The sequence below is a fragment of the Harpia harpyja genome, chromosome 11 (genome assembly GCF_026419915.1).
Source record: "Harpia harpyja isolate bHarHar1 chromosome 11, bHarHar1 primary haplotype, whole genome shotgun sequence".
NCBI lineage: Eukaryota > Metazoa > Chordata > Aves > Accipitriformes > Accipitridae > Harpia > Harpia harpyja.
This window is the reverse complement of record NC_068950.1, coordinates 4,247,074-4,269,715: the sequence shown is the minus strand read 5'-3', so window position 1 is coordinate 4,269,715 and position 22,642 is coordinate 4,247,074. Positions and strand designations below refer to the sequence as shown.

The following is a 22,642-nucleotide window of genomic DNA, read 5'->3' as shown; positions in this document are numbered from 1 at the left end:
CTTTGTAAAATACTGTATAATATAAAACTTGCTCTGTTACAGAACACTTTTTGACTGCAAGAGTATTCCTAGAAAACTTTTCTCTTTGCTAATGGTGCTGCACTTTTCTACTACTATTTGCTTTGCTGATTATTTGGCCTTAGGAGAATAGTTACTTTGTTCTCAGCTGCTGATGGCTTTCCTTTCTAGAGGAGATGGATTTGTTTTTTCCAGCCCTGAATAATTTAGATACTATTGATAGCTTAAAAATATTATTTTGCAGAGTAACTAGGTACTTGCGTTAGACTGCAAATGAGTACTTTTTTGTAATTCCACCTGCAAATTACAAAACTGTTACATGAAGTTTACTGTTACAAAGCTTTAGGGACTCCAATTTAGTTTTCAATTAATCAATTGATTTTGCGGGGGAAAAATTATATAAAATCTGGCAGTCCTTTTAATAGGTGTGTTTCAGAAATGAAATGATGTCTGATTCTGGTTCCAAATGTGCTGTGACATCGGTGTTAAAAAAAAAAAACAAACCCACCAAAACCCACAATTATTGCTTCTCTTAATTGTGAAATGGGCAGAGCCATTGTGTATGAAGAGATTCATTTTAATTTGAAAAGGTTTTGTCATCCTCAGCTGTAGCCCACTATCCTTGCTTAGGAGTGCAGCCCCAACCCAGGAAATAGCTCCTAATTTGAAAACGAAACATTTTCTGGCTGGCCTGTCTTGGAGGAAACATTTAGCCTGAAAACTTGAATTAAGATGGTGACATAAATCAGTAGGATACTCTCAGTTGATGCAAATACTTATTTCTTTGTGCGGAACATGGCAATGCGAGGTGTGATACAGAGCGGTACCCTTCTAGTCCCTGATCCGATGCACGCATAGAGGAGGAGTGCGTAACTTTGTAAAGCAAAGCATGCCTGACCTTCTCATTGCTTGCTAGCTGGTGGCTTGGCTGAACATTGCCATTGCTTGGCAGCTTGTGTTTTGACTGCAGTGGAGCCTTCTGCATCTGAAGAGGGGCTCTAATGCCAGGACCTTCTGATACCAGGACCTTCTGATACCAGGACCTGCTGTCTATCTGGACTCCTTCCCAGGCTCTAAAGGTGTGTGGATGCTCCTTTCTGTTCCAGCTCCTGGTCTTCCTGCTGTTGCTTAGTTTGCAAGCGGAGGCATTCTTAGCATTCCTTCCAGTCTGCATCGTAGCTACAAAACATCTAATTACACTTCTCCACAACAAGTAGCCAGCAAATTAACATTATAATGGATCTTAAGGTTTTGTAATTACTCAAAAATGTCACTGAGCTGGAAGAGTGCTGGGCTCTGCCTGTCAGCAGCCTTTCCTTCCAGGGCTTCCAGCCGTGTGCTGCCACTTCCTTCTCCTGCCTTTGGAGTCTTCCTGCAGGTGAAAAATGTGTTGTTCTCAGACCTTAGTGTCCTTAGCAGCACCTTCCTCCTCTAGTGTAAAGGGTCGTTCTGGTAATTACTTTCGATACAGGAAGGTCACCAAAGTTTGGGACCAGGCTCTCAAGGGGAGCTGAGTATGTCGCTGAATTTCTTTGCTGAGCTGAAGTATCCCGGCCATTTCTAAACACTGGCAGCTGCTGCTTTCTTTTGTCCTGTCCCAGTTTTGATTTTTTGTTTCTTCAGGCAAAACGTCTACTGAAATTGCTGGAAGAGTTGCCTTTGGCAAAGATGGAGATGCTACTTGCAGAACTGGTTGACAGGAGGGAGGGGAGCAGAAAGCCTTGCACACTGTGTAGTTTCTCAAATTCCACCTTAGCTTCCCAGGCAGGGCAAGGGCATCCTTTGTGCTGTCCATCTCCCCTGCTTTACACCTTTGTGACTCATCCTGCCAAAATCAGGGCTTTATTATGGCAGGAGATATCACAGATTACCACCTCCAAAGGGAAAGTCTCTCACCATTCGAGGGCTGGATGCAGCAGGAGCAGTGGGGATGTTTGCGTTGCTTCACTCTGGGCACTAAGCTTAAATCAGGATTTTAGACTCTCAGTGCAGGGAGCGCAGAGGCAGTTACCTCCAGAGGTTGGCTCAGAGTAGCTGCATCTCCTGGTATACCAAAAATGAGTTCTTCAGTCCCTAACGAGGGCACTTAGGGTAGGTGGCTAATGCTGGGTGCTGGAAATTCTATGCACCCCATAGCACCTACATCGAGAGCATCCTATAGCTAAAGTGGGTATATTCAACCCTTACATGGCTTTAACTCTGTCTCCAGCTTAGTTTAGCCAGCATTAGCTTTTGGGAAAAGAACAGTCTGCTATGAATTGAGGTTGCTGCCTTTTTGTAAATACGGGGGAAGGAATGAAATAATAGTTAATACCTAATGCATATGAGCAGCAATGCTCCTCAGGTTGCCTAGCAGCCGGTTAGACAAGCAAGAGAATAAAAAGGGCTGTCTGAGTGAATGTGGTTGGAGCTGGTTTCTTGGTTTGCGGGTGGAATCTGACCCATGCAGTCCGTTTTTCTGGGAGGGGGAGGAGATGGTGGAATTTACCACTAATGGATATTTTAGCTCTGTCGGATCATCTCTATCCACTCCCCCACCCCCATCTGTTTTTCCTTTTCAGTTTTTCAAGAGTAACTTGGAAAGCTGTAGCCAAAGGGAGGTGTTAAAGTTTTGTATGGTTTCTGGAGATGGAATGGGCAAAAAATCTCTCAAAAGAGACTTTTTCCTTCTATTTAGGACTGTATCTCTAGCAGTCTGGAGATCATTAGCATTTCACGGCCTCTTCAATATACTGCTCAGCACATGCAGTAAATGCTGTATAGACTGGAAATAGCTCCTGCAGTCACACTTAACGCTTCTAACATTGCTCTCATTCTTGCAAGAAGTGGATGTACATTTCATTTTCTGGAAAGCAAAAGTAGAAAGATACTTGGGGGAAAAAAAAGGGGGGGGGTTGAGCTGCTATATGATTGCAGATAGACTGCTCCCTCCCCCATGAGGCCAGAAATTCCCAAAAGTATAAGGTTGGATTAAAAACCACTAGGAGATAAAAATAAGGAAGACTGGCTGTTTAAATAGTGACTTTCTGAAATTGGGTGGTTCTTTTTACTTTGTCAGTAAAAGTTGGAAAGCTAGAAACCCTTTTTCTTGCCAGGCATAGCTTTGTGGGAGTAACAGGACTCTAGCAGCTGAAACCCTAAAACCCCCCACTAGCATCCTAACTTGAGATGAGAGGTGTCAGCTCTCAATTTCAATGTGTTTTCCTCATCCCAGCAGTAACTTTTTAGCATATTAAAGCAGGAACGAGGGCACTTAGCAGAAAGGAATGGAATGAGAAGAATCTTGGACTTAATTTGCCCATCTTAAGGAATAAGAATAGTGGCTCTTTCAAGGCAGTTAACCTCTTTTACACTCTGAAATGAGTTGATAGGTCTTGGATCGATGCCAGCAAAAATATCGCTTTAGTAATTTTGGTGGAAGGACCAAGGAGCCAAGAGGGTCTAGAAAGCGAGTTTTGGCTTGCTTCACAGGCTGGCATTTGAGTGAGACCAGAGTTATCAAGAAGTTGGTCACATTCATCTATGCTGCTTCTGCTGTCTTGGCAGAGATGTTCCTCTTAGCCAGAATTATCTATTAAAGTCCTTTACTTGGCCAAATGTTGCAATGTTAAAGCATCTTTTAACCATGTTTCACACAGCTTGGAGACTTCAATGCTGAAGTCTACCGTAAGGTAATAGGTAGGATGGGCAAGGATACCTTTAAGTAAAGGAGCTTGTTTTGATTTTACTTTTTTGTGTAATGAGTGCAAATGCTACCAGATCACCTCAAATAGCTGCAAATGGTGCGTATTTTACCCCTTTGCTGGGCAGATTCTTCAAGTTATGATATTTCTTAATTTTCAGTTGTCATTTTTAAGTTACCAAGCTATGCTGAGCTCTTGGCTGTCTTGCACAAGTGTCTGCTCTCAGTTGAATCCTGCTCTGAACATCACAAGAAAAGCTGCCTCCTTCAAAGTGTTCCTGGGTCTACTGTTCTCATGCAAGAGGCATGCAAGTCCCCCTGAGAAGGAGATAAATGCAATCAAATGCTAGAAGACCAAGGAGTAGTTTGGGGGCTGAGGTCAGCAATAGTTTGGAAAAAAAAAATCCTTAAACAAAGAACAGAATTTTTGAAAGACCTTATTTTAAAAGTGGCCCAGTACTATGACTTTTTATTTTTTATCCGGCAGATGAGTGATTTCTGGTTTTCATGACATCTGCCTCAGAGAAGTGAACGCCTTGCTGCAATTCTGTGGCAGTGCCCACACTTGGAAATCAGCAACTTCAGTGATAAGCTTTATTGTTAATCACTGTGAAGGTGAACTGATGTGATGCCAATGCCTAAGCTTAGATTTAAAAGTTGGAGGGACAAATTCTGCCCAAATTCTGCTCCTATTGAATCTGGGAACCTGTGACAGCAGCATGTGGCCTTAATGATGATTAGCAAGCACAGCAGAACTTTTATGTTTTAGATCATACCACTGCTCCCAGGACAATGATCTGCTTCCGCCAGCCCAACAAAAGCCTATCTCTAGTCTTTATTTCCACAGAGAGCAAGCTCTCCCTTAAAATCCTCCGAGTGTTTATAAATTTTTGCTTAGGATTAGTTGCCTCAAATTTTAATGTAAAAAAATTACAAATTCGAGAATTTAAATTAGTTCTTCTAGTTCCATTAACATGGGAAAAACATCTTTCTGGTGAGTTTCTCCTCTCCATCAAATTAGAGGACACTCAAAAACCACACAAGCCCTCTCCTGAAAACTGATTTCCCAGCCAGACCACCTTTCCCCGGGCTCAGAGATACCACCAAGAAAAGCAAACCTGTTCTAAGGAAGCTAAATCCTGCTCTAGAGGGATCTAAATTCTGCTGGGAAACTTCTAGGAATCTACAAATAGGTGGGAAAAAAAAGAAAAAAAAAAAGTTGAAAGAGTACTTGCTCAGGGACTTGGGTTTTTGCGGGTAGCTCTGGCCGTGCGATGCTGGTGCCTGTGCGGTGCTTCCCAGGGCAGCGAACTGGGGACACGGGGCTTTGCGTAATGACTAGTTCCTACCGTCTCCAAAAGAGGTTAACTCCTTAATAATAATTTTAAAAACAGAACAAAAAAAAAAAAAAGGGTTCGTTTCCTGGACATCTGCTTTGAAGAACACCCTCCAGCCTGTTAATCCATTTATTCTAAAATCACAATTAAAAAAAAAACCAACAAAAAACCACCCCAAACAAAGCACCAAACCCCGCAGTCCTCCCCCCCCCCCCTCCCAGTTACTATAGCAAAGAAATTATTTGTCAGTCCTCCCGGGCTTCTGAAAATACCCGCTGACATATTGAGTGTGCCTCGGCGGCGGGGGGGGCGATGTTTGGTTTGGGCAGCGCTCCCCCCGTTGCCTAGCAACGCGCCCTGGACACGCCAGCGGACCGCGTTGCCCCTGGCAACCGCTGTTGCTCCCCAAACAGCCCCGGCTCCGCATCCCCCCCCCCCCCCGCTCCAGCATCCGCCTCGTCCTCCTCCCGCACCCGCTTCTCATGGATCTGCGGGGTGCGGGGGGGTCCCCCCTGCCCCCAAAACCCCTCCAAGGACTAAAGACAACTCCCCCCCCCCCCCCCCCCTCCGAGTTACTTTATGATTCAAAAGGATTTAAATCTTCCCACTCGGCTTGGTGAGAGTTTAAGCCCGATCCTGGTCCGTCAGCCCAGCGCTGGAGGATGACGAGCTTTTAAAACGGCAGGTTTTGCCTTTGGCCGCTTCAGTGGATGGATAAACGTAAGTGGGTTTTGGGGGGTTCTCTGAACCCCGCTCCGGCCGGACTACGCACAGAAGGTTTAGTGGGCCCAGAGGGCCGTTGGGAAGCCACCCACTCGTGTCTTCAAGCCAAAAACACTGCCCACAGGAATTTATTGCCTGGATAACAAGATAGAACTCTGTTAATTCTAGTGCGGTAACAGTCAATTCTCTTTCTTTGGGAGAGTGTGAACTGTTAGAGCCGTGTACAGCTGTTGCAAGCCTTTATTTTCCCCTGTTCATCTAGAATACGGTCTGTCCTATTACTGTCCTCACCAAAAATACAGCAGTGCCTTTCTCCAAGTGCAGAATATTCAAATACATATTCCCAAACTGCGTTTCTAGGGCATCTAAAACAGGCTTCTCATTTCTTTGCCTTTCCAGGAAGAATTGCATGTCTCTAGGTAGTTTGTGTCTTCTATTTGGGGTCTTGTTTAGTCCTGGAGCCCGCAGTACCACTCACCAATAGCTGTATGAACCTTAAATTTCCACAGGAAAAAAAACCAAGCTCATTCCCCTTCTTCACTGGTAGCAGTGCACTGGTCTGGAAAGCAATCGCTTCTGTCCCATTACTTGCTGAAACATGCACTGAATACTGCAATGGAACAGTTGAATAACAACTGTGAGTTTAGTTTTGAGACCCCCCCCATGCCAGCCTGTGGCTCCGTTGAGCACACTTGCAAATGCACGTAGGCAATGCGGATTTTGAGCTTGGGGAGTAGAAGCAGAATCATCAACAAGCAAATCCCAAACTCACGTGAGAAAAGTTTGCACGTCCCCATGAGGGTGTTTTGGTGTGGCACTGATGTACTTAAGAAATGAGGTACTTCAGCCACTTTAAAAAGGCCACAAAGGTCTTGTGAAACAAGATTCGCTCTGTATAACCAATGCATGCCCTGCTAGCCACTGTGCCCCTGAAGAAGAACTAAAAGATTGATAAGAAGGGAACATTCTGCCCCAGGAGGCGCCGAAAACTTGAGTAGTTGCTAATAGGCAGGAAGTCAGCCAAAATCTTCGATAACTGGAGGAAAGGTAAAGGTGGCAGGAGGAGATCATGACCGCCGACTCAACTCCAGACCAAAAAGATTTATCCCCCCCCTCTCCTTGAGCATGTGCTGTAGAATAAAAGAACACCGGACCTTTAATTTGAAGCGGGGAAAACTTCAGCCCAGTAGAAACTGTGCTAGATAAGTAACTACCAATAATAGTTTGGGGGAAGAACTTTGGAAATTAGGTATGTATAACTGAACAGTGTAAATTGCTTGCCTGTTTAGGCATGAGGGGTGCTAGCTTTGTGGATTACCACCTAGCCCCCATCTTTGCGCAAACATGAATTGGGATAAAATACCTCCGCTCTGTGTGTATTGGCGTTTCGCATACCGGGTAAACGACCCCACTTGTGGGACAACAGCACCATCACATAAAGGGTGAGACTCCATTTTCTGTGGCGTGCAGGAGCAGAGCCCAGACCTGTGTGGTGGTTCCTCCCCAGTAACACCAGTCCCTGCTCAGGACAATGCTCCCCGGGAGCGTGCAGAGTTAGCACAGCCTGGAAGAGCATCTCGTGTGCAGGCAGAAGGACAGTGGGGTCGGAGCTCACGCAGATGTTTGAGAGAGACAAAGAAACTTGCCCTTAGTATCAGGAGAAAGCAAAGCCTTCCTCCTCCTCCTCCTCCTCCTCCTGCCTGCCCAGGCACTACCTGCCTTTCAGAGGGGAAAAGTGACCACTTCTTGTTTCTCTTCTTGCTCCAGCTCTCCTTTCTAGCTTCTCAAACTCTCCAGTACAAACCCACAGCAACAGTAACACTCGTGCCCACTTGTTTATCCCCTCATGCCATGTTTCAGTCCACCCCATGGTGGAATCTCTTCCGGAGGCCTCCGGAGCAGGGACTCAGATGATGCTATAAAATGTGGGACAAAGTCGTCTCTGCTCTGAACAGCTACCATTTATGTTTGTGGCTTGTTCTGCTTAACTTTGTTAAGCACCACAATGCTTGTGAATGGTGCTGTATAAATAAATAACAATATACTGGGCTGTGTTGGCAGTGGTTGTTTCTGCTGTTCACTGGATAGGCGTGATGGAAACAGCTGCTACTGCTGCCCCACATCAAAATGAAATACTGCAGCAAATCTCCTACTTCACACTTAAATTGTCAAAAGGCTGGCTAACCTTAAGACCATTGAAAGGATTGTCTAGTCTAAACAAGTAAAAAGTGAGGGTTGATGAATGTACAGGTTTAAATTAAGCTGATCTCTTGAAATTAATTTAAAATAAGTGACATATTCCATAGTTCTGCCATAGGACAAGCTATAAAAGCGGGTCTTGCAGAAACGTGGTCGAGTACCAAGGTTTGCATTTCCTTGTTCCAAAATGAGCCCAGTTCAGTCGGGCAAGGATTAGCTGTACCCAGGTACCTGGGATCATCCTGGGAGCATGCAGATAGCAGAGCTACAGACCACAGGGGTCGAGTAACCAGATGTTCTGGTTTGGCTGACAATTGAAACTTTAAGATTTGTCCTAGAAAGGAACCTTTGAAATGCTTTTGTGCCAGATTTTTGCTTGACATGTTGTATTTCCCCTGTTGAATCACAGCCCTGGGAAACCTGTACAGTGCACATACTAAAAATGTGGGAAAATTATTAATTTGAGCCCGGGACTTGTGCTTGCTTTCACCAGCTAGCACCAATGCATATGTTGCAGCCGGTATCTGAAGGGCCTGGACATGGACTACAGGGTAGTGTATGACTTTTAATTCCTCTTTCCAGATGTGAAAGCTTCCTTACTGCTCAGCAAATACCAAGATGTCGTTTCTTGGGTAGCATTATTTGCCATCATTGTAGCAAAACTTTTCTGAAGTCAAGATTTAGCTAGTATAGAAACAAGGAGTTTCAAGCACTTGTTGACAGGGTTGTGCTAGGCTAAAAATCTGGAACTTTTTCTTAAGAACAAACAGCTGGGACTCGTGCAGGTAAGCCTGTTGGGAGACTGAGGGTGAAATGCAGTACGGCAGTAAATGGGCTGTATGCTGGCCCCTGCATTTCTGAGCACCAGAAGGGATGCATTCAGATCTGAAGGAATCCAGTCCTGGCTTTTGACACGTGAAGAGTATTCGTATTATTAACGCAGAAAGAAAATAGCACAGGTTTTTGTATGGGAGGGAGGGTCGCAACGTTACTTTGCCCATGTTCAGGTCTGAGGTCCATGCACGTGGGATTTGTGCACAGGCTGCTGCCAGCAACATTAAACCATCACGGCTTCTGCTATTCAGTCTCAGCTGACTCTTAAGGAAACTCCAAATTATACAGCCAGCACAGATACATTCCTCGCTCTCTTCTGCCTGTCTGAAAGTTACTTTTAAAGAAACAGCAAAGATCAGTGAACTGCTGTTACGCAACAATTACGCGCGCGCGTGTGTGTGTGTATATTACTTGACTTGATTCCATGAAATCTAATTAAAGACTGAGTGTATATTTGTATTTCGGTGTATTATTAACCTGCTAATAAAAGCCATTTCCAAATTTGTATTTTTCCATGAGGACCAGGTCTCTGAAAAAAACCCAGCTATACTGCCTGCTGCCCTTGAAACGCATGTTTTGGGTTTATCTGTGTTTCCAGGTAACTAGAGCTCTTAGACAAGCCGCGTTTGCTTCTGTTTTAAATTAATTTAACCTAATCAGTGGAAGGCTCTGGTGCCTTCTCTGTTTATAACATTTTGAAGCAATGTAATAAGCAGCCTCTCCAGAATCAGCTTATTATCAAGTTCCTTGTCATGTTTGCTTCCCCCTTCCATCCCCTCCACTTACCACTGCTTATTAAAAGGCTAAAGGTTACGACATGCAGTTCAGGACACTCTTTAGTGCCAGCTCCTGTTCGTCTGGAAGAGCTCGCTTTCAGCTGCGATGGGGATGAGGGCATGTTCACACTGCTCCGAGTATAGAGATGGCCCAAACCTCTCCCCCATCCTTTGCTGGAAGGGGATGCTGGTTTAGGAGGGGCTGGTTGTGAAAGGCAAATGCTGCTCCAGCCCTCGGGATGCGAACGGGACACAAGTGCTTATTGCTGCTAGTGGGGATGCCGGGCACCATCCCGCAGTATCCCAGGCTCTGTGTCGCGTGGCTGCAGGCGTTACGGACTGTCCTCGGCGTGGAATGAGGGGTTTTGGTGCGGACGCCAAGGTTTTGATGAGCCAAGACTCCGTCCAGTCCCAACCTGCTCCTGTGATTTCTGGCTCCCTCTGAAAGCCAGAATAGCAGGCTCTTCTTCCAAGGCTTTTAGAGCAGTTAAAAACCCAGGAAGTAATGTAGCTCTCCTAAGTCAAGCTGGTATCATGATTGCCGGTTGTACAACATTTTAGACAGGGATTAAGTTCAGGTGCTAAGCAGCCAGACTTCCAGATGCTTTGAGCTGCACCCATTGCTAACAGCCATGTTGGGAGCTTTGTTCTCCGAGCATCCCTTGTACAGTCTGAAGGAAAAGAGAACTCCTAAACGGGGATGCTGGTAGAGCAGGTTCTCTTTGGCTCAGAGCAGGTTGTCTTTGGCTCAGCCATCCAAAAGCAAAGAGTTTCTTTCGGTTTCACAGATGGGTGAGCTGGAATCATGTTTTTCCAAAGAGGGTGCAAAGATGGGTGCATACTTGGCCCTTGGTCTCGGTTCAGAGCCATGTGCTGGCAGGCTGCAAGTGCCTGCTCGTGTGCTCCTCTGGCTTGTGAGTTTTTTGGGCAATGGAAAAAAAAAATATTTTCCTGATTGGAATTTCAGGGGAACGCCTGTTATTTCTTGCAGAGATCATGCTTTGGAGAATGCACAGCAGGGATAAAGGATGCATGTGGAGGCAGGAGGCAAGCTGGGTTTGATACAAGTATTTCCCTTAGTCCTGCTCTAAGGTGGTGTAATTCACTCAGTCGCATTTTCATTCACATCAGATAAAAAAGTTTCTTCTTCCAAAGAACCAAACACTTCCTTTCTGTGCTCTGGTTAAAACACAGCTAATGCCTTTTCAGGGCAAATTATTAAATACAGACGAAGCCAAAAATGTTGAATGAAATGGAAAATATTTAGAGAAGGTTTTCTTTAGTAAAATAAATGTGGCATAGAGTGTGGTGGATAAAGTTGATGGATAGTGTGCATCTGCTAGAAAAGAAAGTCAAAAGCTGCTATTCCCTGCATTCCTTTTATTATTTTCAGTCACTTTTGAGAGCGTTGAGGATTCTCAGTACTGAATCTATTAAATGTAAAAACCATAGTTCCTTCTTCTGTAGTCAGGGGAGAAAATGCCACTTAGAGCCCATATGGAATGTGATGGTTATATGGCATTTTTATTTCTTCTGAATTCAGTTATTGCTGTTCTGGTTTTCCTATTTATCTAAGCTCCAAGCCAACTAAACCTGAATAAAAGTTCCAGAAACCAAATAACTATTTTTATATGTAAGCCTTCCTTTCAAAGTATGCAAAAAATGCACAAAGCCAAACAAAAAACAGCAAAAACTTGGGTTTGAATTTTGATCCTAGCAGGTCAATGTTATGGATGAGAAATAGTTCATTTTTTTAATTAAACTACAACCTTCCTATTATTCTCAGTAAAATACCAGGTATCAGGAGATTTGTATAAAAAATTCATAGCTGTATCATGAACTTGTATATGGAAATGTGACCGTATGTGATTCCCTGGTTATTTTACCCCCTGGTCAGCCCAAGATCCGTTGAACAGAAAGAAAACTTGGAGCACAAACTGTGCACAGCTGAGCATCCTGGCTGTTGGGTATACTAAATCTCATTAATAAAAAGGCAAGCATAATTATAGCAGGTTCACCTGGAAGAATAAACTTTTTCTGCCTTTATATCTTAATTTGAAATGAAAGCCATGAAGTACATCCTTCAGTCATCAAAAATCTGATTCACCATTGATTGCTGTACTTCAAGGCAGTCATTTTCCTGGTGGATTTTTATGCCCCACATTTAAATCCTCTTTGAGAAGAAGTTTTTACAAATGGCAAATGGAGGGAATTACTTACTCAATAGAGGTAATAACACCCACCAAGGTTTACTGGGAAGCTTAGATATAAGTAGCTGTGAGAAACTTTGTCCCAAAGGTAAAATAATTGACTGTTCACCATAAAAAACAGCAACCAAAACCTCATCAAAGACGTTTTCCTTTCCCTCATTTTTGTCCCAGTATTATATTCTATTTCAAAAGGTCTGCCAGAAAAAAAAAAAAGATGTAATAAAGGAATTTAGAAACTTTAAATAAGATTAAAGGATGACAAGGTAATCTTTGAAAAGCAAATTAAATAAAATAGTTAATGATATGTTTTGTCTTCAAATGAGCAAGTGATTCACTGAAACAGTAACAATTTTAGTATTTTGTAAGCAACACTAGTATGATTGTATGATTATTCTGGATTAAAAAAAGGCATTCACTGCTTGTTGGTTTAGTGTAGCTAATCTCTTTTACATTTTCACCTTCAAAAAATAAAGAAATGTAAATACATGACCTGAATACCCCACGAGAGCCAAGGCTGTGCCAGTCCCACCCCTGATTTATGTAAGGCGGCTCTTAAAAAAATAAAAATGGGGAGGGGGGGAAGTTACGTTCACTTCAAATGGTAGCATTTTCTTCTAGTATAAAAACACCCACAATTACAACCAAAGCGACCGCAGGCCTGAGGAAGGCAGGGACTTAAATCCTCTTTTATTCGAAGTCTTGGAGCCCTTGGGATGGCTGCTGGTGCTCAGCTAGCTGTGTGCCTCCATGTCCCGCTGAGTGAGGACCAGAGCACCAAAGAAAAATAAACCAAATATTTCCCTGGGGCGGACTCCCTGCTCTGGCTCTGATCAGCGCGGTTATTAGACGTTTGAGGTCTCGGTGTTCAGCTCCGAAACGTTTTTGTTTGAGTGTTCAGGAGCTGATCGTTTATATTAAAACATTCTGTGGAAAAATACTTGCTGTTCCTCCTTATCTCCTGGATGGCAGAGCTCGTGGGCTGCAGCACAGACCGAGCACCCAGGGGCACCCTTCTCACTACTGGGGGCTCTTGCATCAGCCCCCCTCCTTTCCCAAGCTCTTTTTGGGAGCTTGGGGACTGGTGCAGAGGATGCTGCTGCTTTCCCTTCTCGGCACTCGAAGGCGACTCGCAGGAGAAAGCTGTGTGATATTCTTCTGCTGCCCCCTCCTTTTCTCCCCCGTCTCACTGCAAATTTGAATGTGGAAAATATTTTGAAATGCTTCTCTTATCTCTGTTTTCCCAGCATTTTGGAGCTGGTTTACGCAGGAGAGATTAACAAAGGCAAGGCTATTTACATGAAGGCAACGTGGCTTATGAATGAAACGGTGACAACTGGAGTTTTTATCAGCCCTCAAGGCTTGCAATATTACTACTTGTCTTTCTCAAATGCATTCAGACTTTGACAGCCCTCTGAGACCAGTGCTCAAAAAATACCTTACCTAGGGGAGTATTGTGGCTTTTTTAGGAGTGGGAAAATTGAAGCGCGGGGAAGGGGAAGCATCCTGTTCAAGGTCACAGAGCAAGCTGGTGGCAGAACCAGAAATAGCACCCAGAAGTTAATAGTTTTTTCTGTATTTCCTTTCCTGTCACTGCTGTTTGCTTGGATACCAAGATAGCTGTGTGTAAACAGACGGTTTCCAGAGGCAGCAGCCTTGTTATCTGCCTGATTCATTCAGTGATGATGCAACCTGGAATCCAGATTTCTGCAATGCTTTCCACAGTCCTGATGCTGCATGTGACATCACCAGCCACGTTGAGCAACCAGACTTTTAAACTTGCCTCTACCTGAAATGCCAATGTCTTAAGTAAGGACCTTCTCACGGCGATTTTATTCCTTATGCAAGGTCAGGTCCCGTCTGCTCATTCCCCTGGCATAATAACTGACTTGTCTTTTTGCTCTTCTTAACCCGGTAAGGAGCTCTGGAGCTGAGAAAGTCAACTGTGGCTGCTCATCCTTTCTGTGACCCACCAGCAGCTTTGTTGACTACTAATTAGCTTCTCAGTGTGTGCAAACTCCCCGGTACCAGGGGGGCTGCCAAGCTGTCAGACTGTCAGAAGCCACGAGACACCTTTTAATAGCTTCTGTTGGTCACTTCTGCTGCGAGAGAGCTACAGCATTCTCCCCCAGCCAGGAGTGGGAAGCAAGCGCGGCTGGGATGAACCTCTCTTTCTTAGACCAGATCTAAGAGGCAGGCAGCAAATCTTAGATCTTTGGGAAACAGGAGGGTTCGCTTTTGAGCCACTGAGTCTCTGTTAGGAGAGGATGATCAAGAACACTGTAAAACCTCCTCCCCTGTGGGAGGTGAAAAATGAGATCGAAGGAGAGCAGCGAGTCCTTTCATGGGCATTTGCTTTGGGGACGTGGCAGAACTGCCCAAGAGCTGTGCAAGCGGATGGCCGAGCTCCAGCAGCTGATGTTCATTGAGGAGCTACAAGGTTGTTCCTTACTTTGCACACACAGCTCCCAAGAATAGAGAAGAGGAAGACTTCGGCTGCCACGTTTCCTTTCCTCCTTGAAAGCTGATGCTTTATCCATCCTCTGGAGCCTTGGCTCGGGTGCTGGCTCACTTGGTAGCTGTGCTCCCAGGACGTCGCCAAAGCTTTGTAGCACCTTGCGATGGTTTCTCAGAGTGTAGGAATTCTGTTTACGTTGTCAGCTTTTCATCAGCGCAAATTGATATTAGCAGATGGTGCACATGTATCTGTCTCTCCAATTCTCAGGAAGCACAGGATGGCTTTAATGGGAAATTCTTCTTTATCCAGGATGTTTCACTGATAAACAAAACAATAAGAAGTCTTGCATGTGTGCCTTGGCGGTCCAGTACTTCTGTGTCTGTCTACCTTGTCTGGAAGTACCAGCTGCAGATTTCATCGGAGTCTTTGTGTCTGGCTTGGTTGTCATCATTAACAGAGCCTGCATTTTGTAACAAATTGGAAAATAATGTTGATGATTTATTTTGGCAGCAGACAATTAATCTTCTACCCTGCCTGCCTCTCTCTGCTCTCTTTTGGTCACTGAGGGAAACCAGAAGACAAAATTTATCAGCAGAGATGAGTAGGTGGTAATTTTGAGAGAGGATCTCTTCTGAGTGTCCTTTTCTGATTATAACTACACTTGAAAAGAGACCTGAAATGCCAAGATCTGACCCTGCCAGAATCATTCTCATATAGATCATTAAAATGTATTTGGCAACTTAACCGCCTTTCTTCTGTAACATCACCATGCTATATTTTTCCACTCGCAAAACCCTAGAAACCCAGGAACTGGAGCCCTGGGCACAAATGATAGACAATAAAACACTCTTGCAAAAGTTAGGAGAATATGTGTGCTAAAAGTGACCCCTCTCTTCTGCCTGAGCATCTTCACGTGAGCTTTATAAACCTGCCTCCTTTGCCAACAGTGCTGGCCAAATGTTTAGTTGCAAATAATTCGGGGCTGAAACAGGCGGGAGGCTATTTCATTAATTTACTGCAAGAATTATTCTTTTCATGATCGCACAGCGCTATTGCAACTGGTATCTTCTCACAAAGAGGTTTTGGCTAAAAACTATGCAGACACAGTGATGGGGAGAAGCAGGTGCTGCCTTTATATAGTGGAGCTGCAGGGAATGGGGTTGTGCACGTCTGCTACAGGCAGACTTGAGGGCTATGAAGGGCTACGGATGGTGATAAATAGTGACTAAATTTCTTTGCCTTGTTTCTGGCCTGTTAAATTAAGCTGGTAGCTGTATTTGGAGCAGTAACTATGTGGGTTCTGTATCTACTTTTTCTCCTGGGTGCGAGAAAGATGATGTGAAAGAGAAAATTGCATGCAAGCTGTGGGGTTTCGGGGAAGTCAGGAGAGTAATTGTTATAATTTGCTAATGGGTAGCATGGGACTATGGCGTCAGCACTGACTGGAAAAAAGTCTTAAAAACCTGTTTTGTGAAGAATCTAAATATTCGGGGGTTTTTTCAGTGGCTGAAGGCGAATAAACAGGTAACTTCTGTAACTTCACCTCCCCCTTGTGTTTCTTTTTACCGCAAAGAGCTATCAAATGAGCAGGGTGCAGTGTCGCTCGGTTTCTCATTTTTCCTTTTGCCTCAAATTGCACAAAGTTGAGGAAAAAGTTTAAATATTGGATGGAGAAGGGGAATAAAACAGAAAAGATTTCATGCCGTTATTTGGAGGCTACGTTACGCTCAGCAGCAAGGCTGAGAAAGGAGAAATGACACTGCTTAAAATCTGGATGTTTCTAAATCTTTTGAAGAGACAGCAGAAAACCTCCTAAAATAGTTTTTTAAACAGGAACTTTCACAAGAAACTGAGAAAAAAAGGCTCCCCCACCCCTCCATATTACATCAAAAACCCCCAAATGACATTATTTGCTCTCAGGAAGCACCACCGCAGCAACCCTTGGTGTCCCTCAGGCAGCTGGGCTTTAACATGCCCCGTGTCCCGTGGAGGATGGACACGGGGTGCCGGGGCAGTGCCGTAAGGGAACGAGGAGATCCAGGGGATGGAGAACCTGTGCTGCAGGGCAGGCGCTCAGCCCTGCTCTCGTCCCATCTCTCCATCCCCAGGACATTCCCGCGTGGCCCTTGGGATGTGTCCCAAGGTGGCTGAGCACTGCTGGGTGAGTGCCGGGACGGGGGCACCCGGGTGACTTGAAGATGCTGAGGGCATCAGCTCCGTAGGGTTGCAGCGTAGGAGCAGGACCGGAGGGTGATGGCGTGTCTGTGTTTGGGGACCTTGGTGAGGCTGATGGGATTCTGGGGCAAGGGCATGGATGGGAGGATGGAGGTGTTCTTTGTGGGGGTGGTTTGGGAGTTTTAAAATGATGGTGAATCACTGTTCTGCTATTCATGTTTGATTATTGGTTGTGATTATAAACCTGAATTGACCGCCCCACTTTCCAAATGAAAGCATCACCTAAGCTCCAGGCGTGTACTTAGATTTGATTAAAATTTTTTTTTGCAGTAGTTAAACATGATAAGGCAGAGGGGGGGAAAAAATTATTTTTAAAATATGTTCTTACTCTTCCAGATCTGAAGTTATCCTCGCTATGACACAATAATTTTCCAATGCTACTTTTCGGTTATATTTAGAAGTGCATTTTCTGTTCCTTCCCTCTCCTTTCTGTGGAACAATTGTGCAACTTTCTTTTTTCTTAATATAATACTGTATTAAAATTAGCTCCAAGACTAAAAAGAGTCCTCTGTGTAGGAAGGTAGCTACCTTCCTTCCTAGCACTTCCCCTGGATCTTCCACTGGGATTTTGTTCCTTTTAGGCACGGGTTCCTCGGGCGTTTGCTGCGGTGTACAGCTGTGCTTTCCCTGGCTGATCTCCTCTCTGCTCTCCCCAGCAGTGAGCATGCAGAGTTCAGAGGGTGGATCAGACTCAGCAGCTTCTGTGGCACTTCACACTTCTGCATCAGCCCAAGCTCCGGTAGTGCAGCCAGTGCCAGCGTCTCAGCAGGTAACGTATGCACAGCTGGGAATGCCGTTTCCATGGAGAAGAGAGCTGCTTTACTGGTAGATGTATTTTAAGCCAGGGTTTTTATATGAGGGAGAGGATTATTAATCAGCTCGTTGAGCTAGTGGGGAGAACCTGTTGCTGGACTTTGTGTTGATAAAGGCCATAGATATTTCATGTGTTAGCCCTACGAATAAGCAAGCTTTAAAACATGGGATTTGGATTTTAACTTAGCTGCCCAAGGAGGTCATTTCATGCCAGTTTGGTGTTTGCTTCAGTATAATATCCTGTTGTCATTATTTGGTGTGTCAATAAAAGCAAGAGAAAATGAAATAGTCCTTAAAGGCATCTCTGCAAATGAGGTACTGAGCTCAACAGAGAAGAGGTGGAGGGAGTGCTAATGCAGGGAGAGGGTGGAGGAGCCACGTGCTGGTCTCTTCCTTTGGTAGGTGGATCCTGACATTTTAAATTGGGGAAGGGGGACTCATGATTCATATACATGAATATGATGCACGTGGGAGGTCTGATAGGAGAGAAATGATAGCTTCAACTGATGAATGAAAACTAGCTACTGCAAAATGGGAAGGGTTAAGTAAAACTGGTTCCTTTTTATGCCTTTTGGGGAACTATCAAAAGAAGTTTCTGTCGCAGGAAGCTGGAGGGAGAAGAGGATGGGTGGGTATAACTTAGCTACACCCTTCTCCAGCTCCCAAGTGAGCAGAAGTAGCTGCCATTGGATGCTGATGAAAAGGAACAATTAAAAATTGTGAATTGGCAGGAGCATTCGATTCACCAGGAGACAGGGAAATTCACATCGTGTGATTCGGTGCATGGTTGGCCAGCTCGCTGTCATCTCTCAGCCTTCCCATCTTTGATTTCTCTGGGTGACGTTTCTTGTTCGTATTGTAATGATGTGGATACCACTGATCAATAGTGTCAAGTATCTTAGGGATTGTTGGTCATTAGTGTGAATTTGACTGTGACAACGTCTTAAAGAAGTTTAGAAAACCCATCGACTTTGGATTATGAAATTACCCGTCCAGCCTTTGCCAGTGCTGTTGTCATGACACGGAATATCGAGTGGAACTCCATGGATTAAGGAAGACCCAGAGGACGGTGAAAGATTGCTGAAGAGGAGGAGTGTCCAGAGCCTTCCCTTCTCACCAGCAAGACAAAGAAAATACTAGGAATGAACTACTGTCAGCATGACTGGTGTGAGGCTGAAGCCTTTGGTGTTGTTGATCACTGGTCTACCTTTCAGTGTGAGCAAAGGCTGTATGAACAGGATGGCCTCATCTTACAGGTTGGGGATGATTAATTTTTTTGATTGTAGGTAGGAAGGTAGTAGGAGCAACTGGACAGTGGCAAATTACAGAAGTAGCTGAGCTGGGCAACTGCGCCAAAGGAGGAGATATGTCGTTTGGTAGAAGCAATGACAGAGAATGGGTAAAAAGTAGGAGAAAGGAAAGGATCTTGCTGAGACTTTGGCGTAGGTGGCACTGCCAAGACATGACTTGAAAAACGGCTTATAATGTTTCCATTGTGCACTGGTTGCAACCTCTTTTGGAGAGAGAATGGACAAAGTGATGGTTGGCATAAGTGTACTGGCTCAGCTGCAGGATCTCCAATGTATCCAGACTTGCTGAAGGTCAGCCTGGGGACTGGTGATGTAGAGGCTGCCTAGAAATCTGGGCAATTATCGTATTCCTATAATTCTGCTAGAATAGAATTTCTGGCTGGTTACAAAGGGCATGTTGGGAGGGTGTCAGAGGGCTAAAACCCATAAATATATACATATAAGGTAGCCAGTAATTGTCAAGGTCTCTTCTAGGATTCATGTGGGATTGTTTTGCAGCTTTTTTTTCTGTTGGCCCAATCTGCTGGGTATTTTTAAAGCCTCAAGCCACAGAGGATGACTGTCTCCTTGGAGAAGGTCCTCATCAGTTTAAAAGGCCATACTGCTATTTGGCTCTGTTCCCATGGGCCTTACTGAATCATTTCTTTCCATCCACCACATCCCCATGCTTGTTTTGCTGGATCTGCAAGGTGCTGAGCACTCTACAAGATGTGTGTCCAACCTCAAACGGAATGCTGAGCATTACACAAAGAGCAGGGGGACGGTGGAAATAACAGTGCAGAGGTAGAAGACAGAGTGACCACCGTAAGGCAACACAAAAGCGTTTCTGTGCCCTTGGCAGCATTGAAAGGAGACGCAGAACCATCAGAGCTTTGGTGCTGGTAGAAACCGTAAGGGCTGTGGTGCCTTGGAGAGTGTGATTTCTTGTTGCAGGAGGCAGAGTGTGGTTTGGTATAGCAGCTGTAAGAGAAGAAACTTTGCAACCGTAGGAGGAAAATGTGAATGTGTGAGGAGTGGTTCTTGTTTAGCTGCGACTGAACCTCACGTTGAGCTCCTCCCATCAGTCAACTGTTAGCTGTTATTTCCTTGTGTAGAGACTTAAAGATGATGCGTGTCAGAAAATGTGAATCGAGCTTTTCCCAAGATCTGGGTACTGAGTTCAGGCTGGTGTCTGGTGCAGATTACATTGGAAGGATGGGGACAGCAGGGACACTAAGTGAGGCGTACTGCTGCTGCTGGAGTAGGAGGCAAGCTTTCCATGAAAGTTTGAAAGAGAATACCTAACTCATCTGTGTTACAGACTGAAATTAAGTGTATGTTACTATATCTTCTTCTTTCAGAGGGTTTTGGTCCAAGCAGCAGGCTCCGCTCCCAAAGGAGCGCAGATGCAGCAAATCTCTGTTCCCAGAGTTCAGCAGGTTCCACAACAGGTAATACCTCTGGGGTGAGACACCACCCAGGGACCCCGTGTCAACAGGACCCCACGTCCCACACAACATTTGAGACTGTGCCAGAGAGCTGCTTAGAAAAATCCATGCTCTTAATTAAACTGTTGTGTGCAATTAGAGAACGGGAGATCACTGTGAGAGCAGCTTTCTCCATCTCTCTCTTCCTTTCTTAGGCTGATGGCAAAAGAGACTCTCAAGATATGTAAAGTTTAGAAAGAACCTTTACTGTAGCAGTTGTCTTTCATATATTTGAAGATTTGATGGATGCTTTTAATTGCCATTTAAAAACAGTCCTCCTCTGTAAAGACTTTTTTAGAGGCAAAGTGTTTGGGATTTTTTTTAATTACACAAATAAATGTACTGACTGCATGTGGCTTCATAGAAAGGTTAGGTGACAGAGCCATGCAAGAGTTTTTGTTTATCTGAACTTTGCCTTTTGCAGTCCTTGTTTCCTAAGAAACCAGGCATATGTGGTGCTGCTTCATGTGTACAGTGAGTCTGACTCTCTTGACTTTTTCCTCTAGCAATTTTTTATTTGGTTGCTCAGTTTCAGAAAAAAAACTTGACAGAGGGCAACTACGTTCCTCCCAGACCATTAAAAAAGGGGCTGGGGTGCAGATGGACACTGCCAACCTCCTCTCTGAAGGAAAGGCTGCAGCATGATCTCACCCTTATTAGTCAGCAGAGAACCAGCCCTGAGACATGTGTGCAGAGGAAACCCAGCTCCATTGTTTCCACTGCTCATGGAGCAACTACTTATTTATTTTATTTTAATTTGACCTTTTAAAATAAATACGTCCTTTGAGATTCCTAAGCATGTCAGTTTTTTGTTTGTTTTGTTTTTCTTTTCTCATTTAAAAAGAAAGCCTAAATGCCAAGGTGAGGTTGAAAGTTGTTTAAGGATGTAATATGCAATTTCTCCTGCTGTTCCTAGGCAATAACATATCTGTAACTCAAGTTTATCATATTTGTTGCAGGTGCAATCTGTGCAGCACGTATATCCATCCCAGGTCCAGTATGTGGAAGGAGAAGCTGTTTATACCAATGGAACCATGTAAGAGTCTCTTGTTGGCCGTAGCAGAGCCCTGTTTCCCTCCCAGCTGGGTTGAGCCCTTTGGTCCTCCCAGGCTCCTTCCACCCCAGCTCTGCTGCTGGCACTGCCCGCCATTAAAAGGAGGAAGAGGAGGAACAACTGTTTCACATGTTATGTTGTGTGTGGGGACTAGTTTCAGCCAGACTCCAGCCTTGGAGGAGGTGCTGTCCTCATGGAGGGACTGTTCTCCAGGGAATCCAATATTTTCCTCTGCCCAGCCCGTTGTGTGGTGAGGTGGGGCAGCTTTAGAAACCAGAGCATAACTGCTAGAGGAAGACGGGGGTTTTGTAAGGTTTCCTCTTCGTCCTGTCTGCTGTGCCCCCTGCTTTGGGCCTGCTGCCCTCCGGGATGCTCTCAGCCTTCTGCACCGAGGTTGCCTACAATGGCTGCAGAGCAACTCCTGGGCTCTGTGCTCTCACTGTGGCTGTGGGCCTTTGCTCCAGGGCTGTCACAGGACTGCTTAACATTGTCAGGACTGACTTTTACAGCACAGGGTTCCATTTCAATGGAGCAAATCCCACCAAAAATGGAGTTTTTTTCGAAAGGTGGTCCAGATTTCAGAAACTGTTGTCCATGACTTTAGATCTGCAAGCCACTCTCCCCCTCCTGACCCTATTGTTCCTTTGACAGACGAGCCGCTTACTCCTACAACACCGAAGCTCAGATTTACGCCCCCAGCAGCGCAGCATCCTATTTCGAATCGCAGGGAGGTGGAGCTCAGGTGACTACAGCGGCATCCTCTCCTACAGCCATTCCCTCTCACAACATGGTGGGCATCACCATGGACATTGGGGGAAGTCCGATCCTCTCCGGCTCGGGAGCCTATCTCATTCATGGGGGGATGGAAAACACTAGACATTCTCTGTCACATACTTCACGCTCCTCTCCAGCAACGGTATGTAGCCCTGCAGATGTTGCAGCTCGGGGGCCAGGAATTTTTCCAAGGGAACTGAAAAGCCTTCAGAAAATAAAAATTCCTATCATTATCATTGTGTATATGTCTGTATAACATGCCATGCAAATGCAAGGGAGAGAATAGACACTGGTGTACTACAGATATTTTTCAACGGGAGTTTGGAACGTCTCTTTTGCTGCTGGGCAGAGGCTTGTCAAACTTTCTAGTGGATCACTGAAATTATGCAGCATGGACATAAAAGAAAATTCTCGGGGATTTTGGTTTTTTTCCCAGAGCAAAATGTTTTGTCTTTCCAATTCAAAAGAATTGTCTGTATTTACATTTTCTAATAAGTATAATATCTGAACACGGGGTTTGGCTTACCCAAAATAAAGAAATATATAAATATATTTTTAATTATGAAGAGACCTGAAAAATCCGTTACTAACACAGTGGATAATTAGCACATAAGGTATGTCAAGCTGACCATGCCAAATGCACAGTGATCGAAAAGTCTTTGTATGTATCTCCTACACCATTGTGTATTCTGTCCGTGCCATATGTTACAGAAAATGTATTTTAGGGACAATACTGATCAAACAGAAATGTTTTAA

General features: G+C 44.7%; 1 protein-coding gene across 10 annotated transcripts in view; it reads left to right on the top strand.

Annotated features, from left to right (window-relative positions):
- RFX2 (regulatory factor X2) overlaps nt 1–22,642 on the top strand; it is a 62,457-nt gene that overhangs the window by 15,289 nt on the left and 24,526 nt on the right. For 3 of the 10 annotated variants that reach the window (XM_052801074.1, XM_052801070.1, XM_052801076.1), the window contains 4 exons: nt 17,126–17,238; nt 19,933–20,022; nt 21,018–21,094; nt 21,764–22,028. In XM_052801074.1, the coding sequence (XP_052657034.1) occupies nt 17,134–17,238; nt 19,933–20,022; nt 21,018–21,094; nt 21,764–22,028 (537 nt within the window). In that variant the 5' untranslated portion in view covers nt 17,126–17,133. Of the gene's footprint in view, nt 1–17,050; nt 17,239–17,912; nt 18,539–19,932; nt 20,023–21,017; nt 21,095–21,763; nt 22,029–22,642 lie in introns of those variants that run through there. The other 7 variants (XM_052801068.1, XM_052801067.1, XM_052801072.1 and 4 more) reach the window with 6 other exon arrangements.